Source organism: Silene latifolia, chromosome 3 (genome assembly GCF_048544455.1).
Source record: "Silene latifolia isolate original U9 population chromosome 3, ASM4854445v1, whole genome shotgun sequence".
NCBI lineage: Eukaryota > Viridiplantae > Streptophyta > Magnoliopsida > Caryophyllales > Caryophyllaceae > Silene > Silene latifolia.
Window position 1 is genome coordinate 146,474,145 of NC_133528.1, and position 17,035 is coordinate 146,491,179.

Genomic DNA, 17,035 nt, shown 5'->3' on the forward strand with positions numbered 1-17,035 from the left:
TAATGAGAATTTGTGCTTAAGAAAAACGGACCGAGCTTAATTTATTTAACATGATTCAATTTAGTACCAATTTTTCTCCGTTGAATATATTAATAACTTTAAAAATTGAATTATAGGAAAAATATATATGGTCAGGGACCCAAGTAAACAATTTTCTAATAACTTAAGCTTTTCACTCTCTGATTATATATTTCTCACTTAATTTCATGTTGAACTATATTTGCATTAATTAGTCGAACATATTTACATATAACAAAGTTTTTAAAAACAGACCCATATAATTTTATACGGGTATAAAACTAGTTGATTAGTTCCTAAGGTATACTCGTTTTCTAATTAATCTTGAAAATCTCTCTACTTAATTTATTAACTGGTGCCTTTAATACACACAAAAACCGATAATATGTAAGGATAGTGATAGGGCGCCACCGGGTGACGCCCAAATTGGGTGTCACCCTCTCACAAGCATTCTTTATTGAAGGGGCCCGCACTTACCCCATGTGAGAGGGTGGCGCCCAAATTGGGTGTCACCCGGTGGCGCCCTTTCATTTTCCTAATATGTAATGATACTCTAATGGGAGACTTAATCAGACAAGGAACAAGTCCAAAGAGATGGCGGGGACAATTGGTCAATTGGGTAGAGCATTTATAGTATAGTAGCAACTAGCAAGGTTATGTAGACCCTCGTTTGCGAAACTTTAGCCATACAACTAGGGGTGTTAATGAGCCGAGACAGCTCGCGAGCTACTCGAGATCGGCTCGGTCAAAGCTCGGTCAAAGCTCGGCTCGTACGAGCTCGGCTCGGGCTCGGACTCGGCTCGAGAGCTTAACGAGTCAAGCCGAGCAAAGGTTGGCTCGACTCGAAAAGCTCATGAAGGCTCGAATTTGTTTGATTACATAAGATATTACTGATACTTTATAAAAATATTTTATCATAATTATATTTTTGTATCACACATATCAAATGTCACGCTGATTTGCCAAATATTTTTACTTATAACCCTTGAGCCTTGTTATTGAAAATATCGAAAGAAAAAAATAAAAAAATAAACAGTTTTATATAGGCTCGATTTGGGCTCGAGTTTGGCTAGAGCTCGCGTTAAAGCTCGCAAGCTTTATAACGAGCACATTTTTTTCAAGCTCGAGATCGGCTCGAGCTCGAGTTTGAGTTCTTGAGCACAAGCCGAGCAAGGCCAAGCTCGGGTTCGGCTCGGCTCGTTAGCACCCCTACATACAACTATACAACTATACAATGGTGGAGCTCACTTCTACGTAACAACTTAGCTTGTTGTCAATAAATACACTCGAAAATTTTCAGATCATTATTACTTTATACTCAGTTCATAGTTTCATATATACAGTAGTTCGTGATTAAACTAAATCAAATATGTCGACGACGAAGACGACGACAACTACTAAAAACAACAGCAAAGCTACTACGTCTACTCGGAGCTCGAAACCTGAGGTTCCTAAACCGAAACCCTCTACTCGGACCCCCAAACCCTCGAATCCAAGTCCAAGTGATTCGCGTAAGAGTACAAATACCTCTGATGGCAGCTCCAACAACTCTAATCGGACTCCAAAACCTGCTGGAAGTGGGACCCCTAAACCCGCTGATGGGGCCCCGAAATCCTCTCGTTCCTCTGCCACTAAAGTCGAAGGTTAGGATTTACGAGTAATATGTACTCCGTACTTGTTATTTACTTATTTTCATCTCATTTTCATACGTTTGATCAATACATGTTCAGAATATTTAAATCAAATGTATGAAAACGGAATTAGTAAAACGAGTAATATGAAAAATGAATATTCTGGATGTTTTTAACATGTGAATGTGATACAATGCATATAATAATACAATTATTCTGGCTTATGACGAAAAAATATTGTTTATATATATCTAACAACCAACTCGCTTTTTTTATGATTATTTAAATCGGTTTTGAGACATCACACAAGCTTGTGATCAACGCATCTTGAACGAAAATTTGTGACAATATTGTAACAACTTACCCGTAATGTAACACTAATAAATATTAAATACTCCCTCTGTCCCGGTCAATTGTTATTCTTTGGTTTTGGCACAAAAACAAAGAAAAGAGGAGAGAGCCAATAACTAAATGACAAGTGGAACAAATTGAATGAGAATGATCAAATTGTTCATCAAGTTCATTCTTAAAATAGAAAGGACAACAAATGAATGAGACACCCTAAAATGAAAAATGACAACAAATGACCGGGACAGAGGGAGTATTAATTTCACAGAAGTTGTCTTAAACAAAATAATTATCTTGTCCTCAGATAGTAAAATGTGTGAATTTATGCCTTTCTTTTCTTGCAGATAAATCACGCATGGGTAAATCAATTGTAGATCCTGCTTCGTCTAAGGCAAAAGATAAGGTACAAAGAATTTACATTAGTGCTTACTTCAAAAATTAAACGTTAAATGCTTAAATTAATTTCATTTCGTAAGAATAATTTAGTTCGACTTTATTCCCGAGCCCAAACCCCCAACAAGGGGTGAAAAAGACCAATGCAAGTCGTAATTCAAAACTTGATGTAGTTGAGATTTTCATGAGTATAAACTTGGTGATTGGAAATTCGAGTAGTAGTGTATACTTCTTTCGTCCTAATTATTTATTTATTTTTCAAAAAATTTGTAAGAAATTTTATTACTTTGTAAAAGAAATAAATAATCAACACGGAAAAGTATTTTATCATCTTGACAAGCAATACGCTTGTCATAATTTGTGAAATATTTGGTTGATAAAGTCAAACGACATGAATGACGCCTTTCATTTGACCTTCAATAGACTCGACTCATGGTATCACTCTATACAATTATAAGTCCTTTGTTCCGGTTATTTGTTGTCTTTTTTTATTTTTGGGTGTCTCAGTTATTTGTTGTCATTTCTATTTTAAAGTAATTTGATCATTCTCATTCAATTTGTCTTGATGAGTAATTTGATCATTCTCATTTAATTTGTTTCACTTGTCATTTATTTATTGACCATTTCCTCTTTCCTTAGTCTTTGTGCCTGATGGGGCATATTCTGCACCGCTGACCAAGTCAACACATTGAGCAAGGTCAAAGATATCCACAGCAAAGTCAACGACTTAGACAGTCTAGCCGATGCAACCCATCGGCCTGTCACCTAGGTGTCGCCTCGGCAACCGGCGGTAGGGGCACATATCCGCGTACTCATATCCAAGACCCTCGGCCGGCCTGCCATGGGTCCATCGGGCGAGGGTAGAACTAGACCTGGCAAAAGCAACCCGACCCGATTGACCCGACCCGAAAAAGCTGACCCGAGACCCGAAGTGACCCGAACTACATCACCCGAATGTGACCCGAAAACCCGAATTGACCCGACCCGACTCGAACATGACCCGAGCTTCCTTGACCCGTACTGGCCCGACCCGAAAATGACCCGATCCAGAACCACTAAATCCGAAAATGACCCGACAAAATATAACTCTAATTGAACCGAAAAGACTTGAAATGACTATTTTTCTATTATTCATTGACCCGAAAATGACCCGACCCAAAATGACCCGACCCGCTTGACCCGAAACAGACCCGACAACAAACCCGAAATAGACCCGAAACCCGAAAAGACCCGTCCCGACCCGAATTAACCCGAACTCAACGAGAAACCCGAATGGACCCGACCTGAATTGGCCCGACCCGAACCCGACCCGTTGACCCGTTTTGCCAGGTCTAGGTAGAACGGTCTTTCCACCTGCTAGCCACTTGGCCACTACGTGACAAAAGGTGAAAGTCTATAAATACTCCTCAACCTTCATTGAGGAAAAGATCCAAAAATTAACCTAAGAATCACTATTCACCTGGTAATATCTTCCTTATCTCTCTACAATACATATACTTAGGCCAAGCAACAACTTACCTCTCTAAGTTTACTGACTTGAGCGTCGGAGTGAGTACGCTCGGCCAAAGCCGAGCCCTCAGTTTATTCATCGTTTCAGGAGACCGCAAGGAGGATTCAAGCAAAGACGTCATTCTACAAGCCACGGGTGGTAACAATACTTGCTCTGGAATTACACCCGGAACAATTGGCGCCGTCTGTGGGGAAAGACACTAGAAGCTAGTCACATTTATTCCCAAACAAAAAATATAAACAAAAAAAAAAAAAAAACCACCCCAAAAAACTAAGAAGATGTCGAAACAACAAGAGGTATTCGTTACTGACGAAACCGAATTCTACCAAGATGATACCTTCCAAAATTCTGGAGTTGCGCAGCCCTCCACCGGCGGAGTATTTCAACCGGAACTCGGGATGCCAAATATGCCAGATACACCGCTGCCCGCCGTCCAGGTCACCATCATGGGACATGTGGTTGATGTAGCAAAACTGAAGATGCTCCTGGACCTAATTGGGAGTACGCCGGCTCACACTGTCACGCCGACAAGAGCGGCGGAAACCGTCCAGGAGACCAAGGCCCGAAATGTGACTCCAAGAAACTTGAACGGAGCATTAGGAGAAGCTGACCCTGTCAAGACACCGGAGGAGCCCAAAGTGGTCGTGGTAGACCTAAGTCCTTCTCGCACTCGTGAGAGGACCGCGTCGCCGCAAGACAAACGAGGCACACCCGGAGGAGCGAAAGAAGCCCAACTCGCCAGAGTTGGAGAAGAAGCCCGACTCACCAGAGTCGGAGGAGAAGTCCTTCTCGCTATGAGGAGAGAAACCGGACTAGGAATACGAGGAGCCGATCGCCGCGTGTCGTTCGACATGTGGTCAGACAGCCCCTCAGTGCCTATGTCCTTAAAATCACCGTGCCAACCAAGCTGAAGTTGTCGGCGCTCACATACAAAGAGGATAGCGACCCCACCAACCACGCCGAAACCTTCGAGTCGTACATGTCGGTGTGGGAGCAACCCGACGAGGTCTGGTGCCGAATCTTCCCAACGACCTTGCATGGGATGGCTCAAAGTTGGTACAAGGGGCTGCCCGATGACTCGGTATACTGTTACGCCGATCTAAGGGACGCCTTCTTAGCCCAGTACTCTTGCAATAAGAGGAAGGCCGTAGAGACATCGGATCTTCTGACTATCAGACAGGAGGGCGGCGAGTCTCTGCGAAGCTATGTGAAGAGGTTCGACGCCAAGGTTCAACAGATTTGGGAGATTAATCCCGAATTGGCAGCCTTCGCACTAATGAAAGGCCTCCCAAGGGGAGCCTTAAAAAACGAGCTCATCAAGTGCGGCGGCCTGACCTTGGACGCCGCCAGAAAGTTGGCTGATCAAGCCATTAAGGTGGAGGACTACCACAACACCTGGGTAGGCCCCAGCGAGGCCGAACACTCAGAAAAGAAGAGCCGCCGGGAGGACAACCCGGATGAAAAACGCCGTGACAATAATAGGTCACGGTCTGACCAGTCTGCCAGGAAACAGAACTCGGCGGGCGCCGGGGGGAGTTCGGCACCGTACTACCGAAAGCAGTACAATAATCACACCCCCCTGGTCGTACCTGCCGCCGAGGTCTTCGCCCTGAGCAAAAACGAAGGTCAAAAGTGGGAAAGGCCCCCTAGGGCGAGGAGTGACGGTGACACGAGCCAGTACTGTGAGTACCACGGCCACACGCGCCACTTAACAAACGACCGGCATTTGAAAAATGCCATTGAAGATCTGATCCGAGCGGGGAGTCTCGGCAAATACGTAGCCGGGGGCCAAAAACAGATGCCGACGGGTCAAATAAGAAATCCGTTTTTGAACGGGTAGGAGTAGTCAATGTCGTCATCAGGGACAACGAGAACGGTGGGTCCGCTCATGGGCACAAACGGCACCTGAATGAACTATATCAGGCCATCAACTTTGTGCCCAACACAGCAACCCCCGCTTCCAACATCCCCGATATGACCATTGGGAAGAAAGACTACGAGGGAGTCATCGCTCCTCACAGCGACCCCCTTGTGGTCCACCTGGACGTAGCCAACCACTTGGTGAAGAGATGCCTGATTGACACGGGCGCCTACACAAACATTATGTACAGAGAATGCTTCCTCAGCCTCGGTCTGAAGGTTGAAGACTTGAGCCCCTACACCAAACCGTTGTACAGTTTTTCTGGGGCCGGCCTGGTACCCCTGGGATCAATCAAGCTGCCAGTAATGTTCGGCGAGGGAAGTGCGGCCAAGAATGTTATGTCCGAGTTCGTGGTTATTGACGGCTCGTCTGCCTACAACGTTCTCATAGGCCGGGTCACTCTGAGCGAAGCCAACGCTGTGATGTCCATCCGGGCCCTCACATTGATGTATGTCTCGGACCGGGGGGAAGCGCATAAGCTCGTCTCGAAGAACGAGGAGGATCCCGGCGTATGGGAGGTTTACACTAACGGCCCTTCCACGACGAATAGCTCGAAGGCCGGCATCATTATTATCAGCCCAAACGGAGACGTGTTTGAGCACGCCTTGAAGCTTACCTCATTGGCCCCAAACAATGAATCCAAGTACGAGGCGGTGATAACCGGAGTTGAGCTAGCTAAAGCCGCCGGGGCGGAGCATGTCATGGTGAAAACAGACTCACCCTTAGTGACCAGCCAGATCAGAGGAGAGTACGAGGCTCGGGACTATGGGACGATAAAGTATCTAGAGAGGGTGAGAGCTGGCGCTGCAAAATTAAAATCCTTCCAGATACAGTACATCCCCAGGTCCGGAAACGACCGAACCATCGGCATGGTCGAAGGAGCAGAGACCGAGGAGGTAGAGATTGACTCGGGCCGCACCGTAACTGTCGGTGTCAACCTGGAACCAAAATTCAGAGCCGACCTCCTGGACCTGCTGAGGAAGAATAAAGATGTTTTCGCCTACTCAGCGGCCGAGATGCCAGGCGTGAGCCGGGAGGTGATTGTTCACAAGCTGAACGTACTCTCCACCGCTCGCCCGTCAAGCGAGAGAATGAGGAACTCCTCCGAGAAGGATGAGGCCATCAAAGCCGAAGTAGATAAATTACTAGCGGCGGGCTTCATCATGCCTTGTACTTATCCTGAGTGGTTAGCCAATGTTGTAATGGTGAGGAAGTCATCGGGGGCATGGAGAATGTGTGTAGACTTTACCAACCTTAATAAAGCATGCCCCAAAGATTGTTATCCCTTGCCTCGGATAGATAGTTTAATTGATGCCACGGCAGGCTACACTATGTTGAGCCTGCTGGACGCCTTCTCGGGGTATCACCAGGTATTCATGGCCGAGGAAGACATGCCTAAATGCACATTTATCACTGCTAACGGCACATACATGTACAAAATGATGCCGTTTGGTTTGAAGAACGCCGGTGCAACGTACACAAGACTGGTGGACGAAGTGTTCCAAAATAAAAAAGGACGAAACATTGAGGCTTACGTCGACGATGTTATCGTAAAAAGCAAGTCTGACAGCGAGCACTTGGCCGATTTACACGAGACATTTTGTTCACTAAGGAAATACAAGATGAAGCTCAACCCAATGAAATGCAACTTCGGTGTCCGGGCAGGTAAATTCCTCGGCGTACTTGTCAGCGCCAGAGGAATTGATGCCAATCCAGACAAAGTCCGAGTAATCTTAGACCTGCCGGAGCCGAGAAATCGAAAAGAGGTCATGATACTGACCGGGAGGATGGCGGCCCTAGCCCGCTTCATCTCTCGGTCCGCCGACAAGAGCAGCCCTTTCTTCAAAGTATTGAAGGGGAATAAAGATTTCACTGGGGAGGAACAGAGCACGACTTTCGTGCAATCGAAAGCTCACTTTTCGACACCGCCAACCCCGTCTAGGCCAATCTTTGGGGAGACGCTATATCTATACATAGCGATTACCTCGGCCACGGTCGATGTCGTGATCGTCGAGAGAAGAAGACAAGCAAAGAACACCCAATCTACTTTATCACCATACATTACTACCCGCCGAAAGAAATTACCCGCGATTGAGAAAGCGGCCTTTCTTTGTCGTCATAGCCGCAAGGAAATCGAAACCTTACTTCGACGCACATCCCGTGACGGTCTTAACCGACCAACCATTGGAGAAGGCATTAGAAAAATTCGAACAATCTGGTAGGCTTATCAAATGGGCGGTAGAACTATCCGGCTTCGGCATTCAATACAAGCCGAGGCCCTCGATAAAGGGGCAGGCACTTGCAGACTTTCCCGGCCGAATGCACATATCAAGAAGAAGTACATCCCGGTGTATGGGAAGTATTCACCGACGGGTCCTCCACAACAAACAGCTCGGGCGCCGGCATCCTTATCATCAGCCCAAACGGGGACGAGTTTGAGTACGCCTTGAAATTTACCTTCCCGGCCTCAAACAACGAATCTGAATACGAGGCGGTGATAACAGAGTCGAGTCGGTGGCAAGAGCGCCGGGCGAGCATATTGTGTTGAAGACAGACTCTCTCTTGGTAACTAACCAAATCAGAAGAGAGTATGAGGCTCGAGACGACGGAATGGTAAGATACCTGGAAAGGGTGAAAACAGACACAGCAAAATTAAAGTTCTTCAAAATTGAGTGCATCCCGTGTCCGAGAACAACCGGGCCGACGCTCTCTCAAAACTTGCCAGTTCAACCATCAAGAATATCATCCGAACCGTGCTAGTGGATATCAGGACTGCTAAAAGCATCACTGACGCACTCTGCACGGTGGGCAACATCGAGGCCGTGACAACGTGGATGATTCCCATAATGAAGTACAAACTTGCAAATGAGTTGCCGGAGGACCGCAATCTCTCAGCCAAGATAAAGAGGATCGCCGCCAGGTACTTGTTGTTTGAAGGAGAATTATACAGAAGGTCCGTAATAAGACCACTCTTGAAATGCGTCGGCCCAGCCGATGCAGAGCTAATTTTGACAGAAATTCACGAAGGCATCTCGTGGTCATCACATGGGGGCAAGAACGCTCGCCCACAAAGCTCTCCGAGCCGGCTACTACGGCCCACCATGCTTGCGGATTCCAAGGCTAAAACCAAGAAGTGCACGAACTGTCAAATGCATGCTCCGGTGATACACGCTCCTTCCCGGGACCTACAACCGGTGCTTAATCCCCTCCCTTTCGCACAGTGGGGGATGGATATGCTAGGGCCATTTCCAACGGCCTCCGGAGGAAGGAAGTTCTTGATCGTCGCCGTTGATTACTTCACCAAATGGGTTGAAGCTGTAGCAGTACCGGCGAAAACCACAGCGGCCGTCAGAAAGGTAATCTGGGAAAATGTTATAACTCGTTTTGGGTTACCCCAAGTCATGGTATTCGACCACGGCCGAGAGTTTTAGAGTGACCTAATAATGAACTGGTTAGAAGAGCTTGGCATCAAGTTTGCATACTCCTCCGTCTGCCACCCACAGAGCAACGGGCAGGCGGAGGCAGCAAATAAAACAATCATCAACGGTTTGAAAAAGACAGTTGAATACCTTAAGGGAAGATGGGCCGATGAGCTGCCCAGCGTCCGGTGGTCCCTTCGGACCACGGAGAAAGAAGCAACGGGATACACCCCCTTCCACTTAGTCTACGGGTCCGAAGCAGTCCTACCAATTGAAGCGACGGTGCCAACATTCAGAACGGCTACTTTTAACCCAGTTGAAAATGAGGAAGGCCTGAAAGCCTCCCTAGACCTGGTCGAAGAAAGCCGAGATACGGCACGCCTCAACTTGGCAGTATACCAAAACCGGATGAGAAGAGCCTACAACCGAAGGGTCCACAAAAGGGACTTAAAAATAGGAGATCTAGTCCTAAGAAAGTCGGCCGCCACCAACAAAGGAAATATTCATGGTAAATTAACGGCCAACTGGGAGGGACCCTACAAAGTAGTTGAAGAGATGAGGCCGGGTACATACCGGCTGACAGACATGGGGGGCGTACCCTTGATGAGCCACTGGAACACTGACATCCTAAGAAAGTACTTTGTATAAGCGGCGGAGGTGTCCAAAACCATTGTCGGCACCCCGGCGCGTGTTTATATCTAATGAAGAAACATCCAAGTTTTCCATCAAAGTGTTTATCCCCTCCGTGGTTGAGACGCAAGAAGAAACGTATACTCAGTGCAGTTGAGACGCAAATCTAGCGATCAATATGCCTACACGATTATTTAACATTGTCGAGCCGCAACCCGATTACCTCGGCCAAAGCCGAGAGCGACGGGGATACGTCGGTCGATACGCTAGAAGAAACGTATACTCAGTGCAGTTGAGACGCAAATCTAGCGATCAATATGCCTACACAGTTACGAACGCTGTCGAGCCGCAACCCCGATTACCTCGGCCAAAGCCGAGAGCGACGGGGATACGTCGGTCGATACGCTAGAAGAAACGTATACTCAGTGCAGTTGAGACGCAAATCTAGCGATCAATATGCCTATACAGTTACGAACGCTATCGAGCCGTAACCCCGATTACCTCGGCCAAAGCCGAGAGCGACGGGGACACATCGACCGATACGCTAGAATAAACGTACACTCAGTGCAATTGAGACGCAAATCTAGCGATCAATATGCCTACACAGTTACGAACGCCGTCGAGCCGCAACCCCGATTACCTCGGCCAAAGCCGAGAGCGACGGGGATACGTCGGTCGATACGCTAAAGACGTTAAACACAGTTGAGATATGCATTCAAACTGCCTCGGTCATACCGAAGGTAAAAACGAAGGCACTCAATTAATAACGCAAGAAGACAAGTGAAGGATTGTGATCGAAGCCCCGGCCAAGCCAAAGGCCAATAAGACGAACTTTATTGAAAACAATTACAAGGAGAGTACAGACGACGGCCGTCCCCATAGGGATAAGCCTAAACACAACCTACCAAGAGTTTTACTAACAAAACAAAAGAAAAGCAAAAGATTACAAACATGTCACTTGAAGCGCCAAAAGATGGCAGGGAGGAAAGGCTCAATAGTTGGCCCCCGAACAGCTAAAGCTATCCGAGATGCCGGGTGAGTCTGGTGACGACCGCCCGTCTCCCTATGCTGTTGTTGCCCTCCATCGGTAGCAGCAGCATCTTCGGTGGCCGGCTTAGGAGGAGGCTCGACATTTTCAAGCACCTTTGGCCTCTCAGCCTCCTTCACCTTCGCATCATAGGCCGCCTTGGCCTCAGCTATCTGAGCCACCTTCGCCGCCTCCGCCTTCTCTGCATCCGCTGTTTCCGCAGCCTCGGCCATCTCGTCCAGAAGATTGTCGAATTTATCCCATGGGAAGAATCCGTCGGGGAAGAGCTTCTTGATTGCCTCCCTGGCCGCTTCCTCGGCCTGGTCTCGGAATTCGGCGCACATCTTAGGGAGAAGCTCAGTTTGAAGCATCTCAATATCCTTCTCCTTTTGAGCAAGGATAGCCCTGTGCGCCTCCGACTGGGCATCGTACAGACCCTTCCACTCTTCCCTCTTGGCAACCACGGCGTCATAAGCGCCCTTATACCTGTCCCGCTCCTCCATCAACTTGGCGGTGGCAGCATCAGCATCCTCAACTTTGGCCCTCTCGGCCACCAGCAGCTTCTCAGCTTCCTCCACACGCTTCTTGGCAGCAAGGAGATCCAGCTTAGCCTTCCCGGCCTCCCCCTTTGCAGCGGAGAGATCAAGCTTAAGCTTTGCGATCAGCGGCCCAGCTTGGGCCACGGCCTTTTCCTGCTCCATGATGTGGGAGCCGGCTAGACGGGTCCACTTCGCCAGCCTCTTATATATTCTCTCACCCTCCGCCACGAGCTCGGTGGAAAGAATCTTCTGAACCGGGGAGTCAACGGTGACATTTCTATCACCCGTCTTCTCAGGCTGCTTCTCGAACTGCCGCTCAGTGAGAACGGCAGCTGCCGACGGCGGATCTACAAAAAATTTACACAGAGCATCCACGTCAACATGCATCGACACATCAGAGAGTCGGTCATCGGGAATGTCCAACGAACTAGCTAAGTCTGAACCGCAAGTTAGATCCGTACCGGCCCCGGACCCTCTTAGTCCGAGGGCCGGTTGGGCGATCTTCTCCCAAGAACGGTGGAAGCAGACGGTGGCTCTTTTCTCTTCTTCAAGAGAAGAAAGGCCCTAGCCAACGTTACCCACCCCTCAGTGATATCGATGACCTCCACATGATCCTTCTGGACCACTGGGGTCGAAGAGGGGGTTGGCACTGACGCCGCCGCCAATTTGGATATTTGCCTTCTTTGTTCTCTTCGGCACGCCTCCGAGAACCCGTGCATGGGCCGCCTCCGGATCCAATGCCTTCAGCTGCTTGTCCATCAGTTCGTTGGGAGCCAGTCTGCGATCACGCGCGTCAGCCGTAGGATGCCGTTGAACAACCTTCCCGTCCTTATCAAGCCCTAACCTCTTTAAGGTCCTCTCAGACAGATCCTGGCCAAACCGGTCTGCAAGAAATCAAACAAGAGTTACATAAAGGAAGTAAAACAAAGCTCTAAAACAGGAATACAACAGGCAAAGATGGGCCTCACACCGACCCCACTCACCCTGATTGAGGGCCGGTATGAGGCCGACGCGGCAAAGCAGCTCATCCTGAAGGATAATCTGAGTCGGGGGCAGCCATCCCTTCTCAGCATCAAACAGCTGCATCGCCCGTTTCTCCTCCGCAGTAAGAGGGACCATCGAAGCGTCCATCTTAACCTTACCCCGGGAAATACATTTCTCATATTCTTCCCGGTTCTCACACCGCAAGTAAACAGGGCTCTGGAAGGACCGAGGCAATGGGTAGTCCTCCGGCACTTGGACGTACACCCATCGCCGTTGCCAGTCCTTGCAAGAAGTAAGCTTGGACACGGAGACATAGCCTGGCTCCGTCTGCACGCTGTACCACCCAACTTTACCGGCGATTGACGGCCGAAGATGATGAAGGCGGCGGAATAAGTTAACTGTTGGGACCTCCCCCCTAAAGAGACAGAGCCACACAAAGCCAACTATCGTCCTCATGGCCAACGGGTGCAGTTGAGCCACAGCGACGTTCATAGCTTTGATGATGGCCATGACGTGTCTATTCAAAAGAAACCGGAGCTCATACTCCATGTGCCTGATATATACGCCGACGTGACCCGGGGGAGGGCAACAGACCGCCTGACCCTCTTCAGGGATAACAATTTTGTACCCCTCACCGAAGGAGAAATGGCCTCCGAAAAGAGTCGCACCGGAACAGCTGGCGAATTTATTGGTCCAGACACGGTCAAGACCAGTCCTGCAGGCCTCGCCATGATCCGGGATAAGCGGCCTCTCACCATCAGAAGGAGTCCTCTCATCATCATCAGCATCTTCATCCTCATCCTCTCATTCCTCCAAAATTGGTGGATCGACTACGGGAGAAGGAGACCTAGGACCCCCAGATCTTATCGGGATGACATCTAGTACCCCCTCCTCGTCAAGACGCGACGGGGAACCCCCCGGCGCAGAAGTGCTAGTCCCGGCGTCAGCAGAAGACATGATAGCAATGATTACGTAACAAAATAAGAAGTGAGAAAATTTGTTTGTTTACCTTGAAGAAAAACACTCGCCGGAGTAACAACTCTGAAAATTAGAAGACAAAGAAGCCCTTGAAAGTTTAGAGAGATGAAAATTTCGGAGAAAATTTTGAGAAAATGAAATTGGTAGCCAAATTCACGGAACAACTGCCCTATTTATAGGGAAAAGTCCATGAAGAAGGACCAATCAGGGAACAGCCCATGAAGCGTCAGCCAATCAGCGAACAGACACGTGTCGGACATGCAACCACGGAATGTCAATCGTTGCAACAGTCGAACGTCAATCAATGCAACAGTGATCAAGCGTATTCAACACGCCCCTTCATATCTCTGCCTATTCATCTTCCTCAACAAATTCTTAAGTATCTGCTCTCCGCCGGCCACATGATCAACCAAGTTAGAAAGCGCCGGCCAAAGGGCAATCAAAAACAACCGGCACTCCCAACCCTGGTCTCGGCCAGCGTCACTTTCTTTTCCACATCGGATGCCCTTTACACATCCATGTGGAGGGGGGATATGGTACGGCCTAAGCAGAACCAGGCCGAAGTAGAAGAAGCCGATACAGAAAAAGTTTCAGAAATTACTTGCGCAGAATATACGATCAACATACATCGGAGCCCATACCACGGCATAGACTACGCTGGGGGCAAATTGATGGGGCATATTCTGCACCGCTGACCAAGTCAACACATTGAGCAAGGTCAAAGATATCCACAAAAAGTCAACGACTTAGCAGTCTAGCCGATGCAACCCATCTACCTGTCACTGGTGTCGGCTTTGCAGGCGGCGGCCGGGGCACATATCCGCGTACTCATATCCAAGACCCTCGGCCGGCCTGTCATGGGTCCATCGGCCGAGGGTAGAACGGTCTTTCCACCTGCTAGCCACTTGGCCACTTGGCCACTACGTGACAAAAGGTGAAAGTCTATAAATACTCCTCAACCTTCATTGAGGAAAGGATCCAAAAATTAACCTAAGAATCACTATTCACCTGGTAATATCTTCCTTATCTCTCTACAATACATATACTTAGGCCAAGCAACAACTTACCTCTCTAAGTTTACTGACTTGAGCGTCGGAGTGAGTACGCTCGGCCAAAGCCGAGCCCTCAGTTTGTTCATCGTTTCAGGAGACCGCAAGGAGGATTCAAGCAAAGACGTCATTCTACAAGCCACGGGTGGTAACAATACTTGCTCTGGAATTACACCCAGAACAGTGCCAAAACCAAAGGACAACAATTGACCGGAACGAAGGGAGTACAAATTACAGTATAGCTTGTTGACTTGTGGTTGAAGTTTGACTTTTTGAACTCTTTTATTAAGACCAAATCAATTCAATTAGAACTTATATTATATTTGTATTTACACAGTTTTAACTTTCATCATGATAATTTGTTATATGTGATGATAGCCGACTTATTTAGATTTCTCAGTTTTCATAGTAGAATCTTAAATTAGATAAAATGTAAAATCCAATTATTACTAACTTTCTTATATCGAGTTTTTGTAACTGGACATGTCTCATGATATATAAGAGTAATAAGACCGTCATATATTCCTACAATCTTATATAACGAGAAAAATGATTGTACATCAGATGTACTACCTCACAATTAAGGACCTTTTGTGTTTTTGTGTATTTTTTTTTAGTTCTATAAAGTTTATAAATTACAATAGTTTAATGATGTCAAAAATAAAATGTTTCTGAGTTTCTATATATATGTAATTTTTTTGAGTTATAATGTAACATTTTGATATTAATGTTTAAGTAAATAAACTCAAAAACTTTATAATAAAACTCAAAATTTTTAAATTAAAACTCAAAAACTATACCAATCTGATGTACTACATCAGATGTATAATTCACTTGCTATCTAACCATTGGTGGTATTTGAAAAATTAATTATCGTAATATTTATTTACTTTTTTGACGGAATTTTTGTCATATTTATATGAAGGTACCAACAACAAAGATCACTTCAAAGACACACCCAAGCCACCCTCAACACATCCTTGAGAAAGAAAATCGACGATACCCGTTCAAATGCGACGGATGTAAAATACGTTGCGTAGGAGAAAGATATGCATGCGCGCCATGCAAATACAATCTTCACGTAGACTGCATTTCTGCTAGGGCCAGTATAAAATTCCAAGGGCAAAAATGTCAATTCCTTGAACGACCGCTTAGGTGTGGTGCCGCAAATTGCCGTCATGGTGACTATTGTAGAAGTTGCAATGCTTGTGGAATGACGGTTAAGGGGTTTGTGTACCATTGTAAGGAAATTAATACTGATTTTCACCCTTCTTGTACGAAGTTGAAGAATGAAATACGGATTGAAGATGTTATTTTTAGGCTTGAGAAGAAAGGATCTTCTAAATGTTTAAGATGCCAAAGGAAAAAACTCGAAGGTTAGTTTATTCTCCTTCCTTTCCGGTCATTTGTTTACTTAGATAAAGTTATTGTCTTATTGAATGACAAGTGGATATTAAGTCAGTCTTGCTTAAAACGGGTACTATACTACTATTCGTCTTAAGCTTAAGACGGGTCAAATACTATCACATGGTGGTAATAAAGACAAATTTTTTAGCATTTTCTAGGCAACCAGTGGGGTAATTTGGTATATATTCGACCCGTCTTAAAATTAAGACGGATAGTGCCGTCATAAATGTGAATTTGGGATTGTCGAAATTGAACATATATATTCATCATTATTTTATATTTCTTGTGTTAAATAAAGCTCAAGTTACGTATAATAATAATAACCAGTTTTGACGGACATATCTGTTTTAAACACAAAACGGATTAAATTGTATCACATTTAGATAAATGAGACAAACTTTTTATTAATTGTTAGGCATTTTATTTTTGTCTCATCCATCTGTTTGACCGTTTTGAGTTGAGGACGAATGTGTCCGTCTTAATAATGTAAATTGTTTAATGATGTTACTGTAATAAAATACAGGTTCTAGCAAGGATATACCAGGATGGTCATATGTATCAAATCACAAGGGATATACATTTCATGTACATTGTCTAATGGACATGGCCATGCTATGTTCATCTAAAAACAACAAAGGTGCATCATCATCGTTGTCATCGTCATCAACTTTGGCATTGAATAATCTCAGTATTCCCCAAATTAGTTCTTCTAAGTTCAAGGATAATATTGGCAGCAACTCTTTAAAAATGCTCGAAATTTTTCTTAAGATTGTATTGCCTTTACTTATGGGAGCACATCCAGCTACGTTTGTTGTATCTTTGGCTGCTTTAGGAGTTAAAGAATTAGTAAACTTAATTTTTCAAGACTAATTAATTTACATGTATCGATTATTACTTCCCCGTCTTAGTCAGTAATTTACGTTTGCTTTATTTTCACATTTTTAAATGAAATATTGTATTTTTCCAACCATTTTTTCAGTCCTCAAATGTTTGCAATTGATATTGTGGTTGACTTTTAACTTCTTGTCTCTCCCTTGTGTACTATAAAAGGACCGTGGCGGATTGTTGAGGAATAATCTGTAAGGGAATCTAGGATTTAGTAGTGACAGGTTGTATCTAGGGTTTTGGTAATGCTTAGATTTTCCTGTAAGGTATTATAAACACGTTCATTCTACCATTAT

The 17,035-nt window shown here is 46.0% G+C and overlaps 1 protein-coding gene across 1 annotated transcript; it reads left to right on the forward strand.

The window, feature by feature from the left end:
- Nucleotides 1–1,304: 1,304 nt before the first annotated feature.
- On the forward strand, nt 1,305–16,815 carry LOC141646426 (uncharacterized). Its single transcript, XM_074454321.1, has 4 exons — nt 1,305–1,661; nt 2,342–2,400; nt 15,373–15,823; nt 16,378–16,815. Exons 1-4 carry the CDS (start codon nt 1,388–1,390, stop codon nt 16,722–16,724), a joined length of 1,131 nt encoding a protein of 376 aa, XP_074310422.1. The 5' UTR covers nt 1,305–1,387; the 3' UTR covers nt 16,725–16,815.
- The last annotated feature ends 220 nt before the right edge of the window (nt 16,816–17,035 follow it).

What these genes read in the sequence shown, in the direction of transcription:
- LOC141646426 (XM_074454321.1), top strand. Translation starts at nt 1,388, where the DNA reads ATGTCGACGACGAAGACGACGACAACTACTAAAAACAACAGCAAAGCT. An exon ending in CGTCTAAGGCAAAAGATAAG is followed by an intron (nt 2,401 to 15,372) that starts GTACAAAGAATT and finishes ATTTATATGAAG; the next exon opens with GTACCAACAACAAAGATCAC. An exon ending in CCAAAGGAAAAAACTCGAAG is followed by an intron (nt 15,824 to 16,377) that starts GTTAGTTTATTC and finishes AATAAAATACAG; the next exon opens with GTTCTAGCAAGGATATACCA.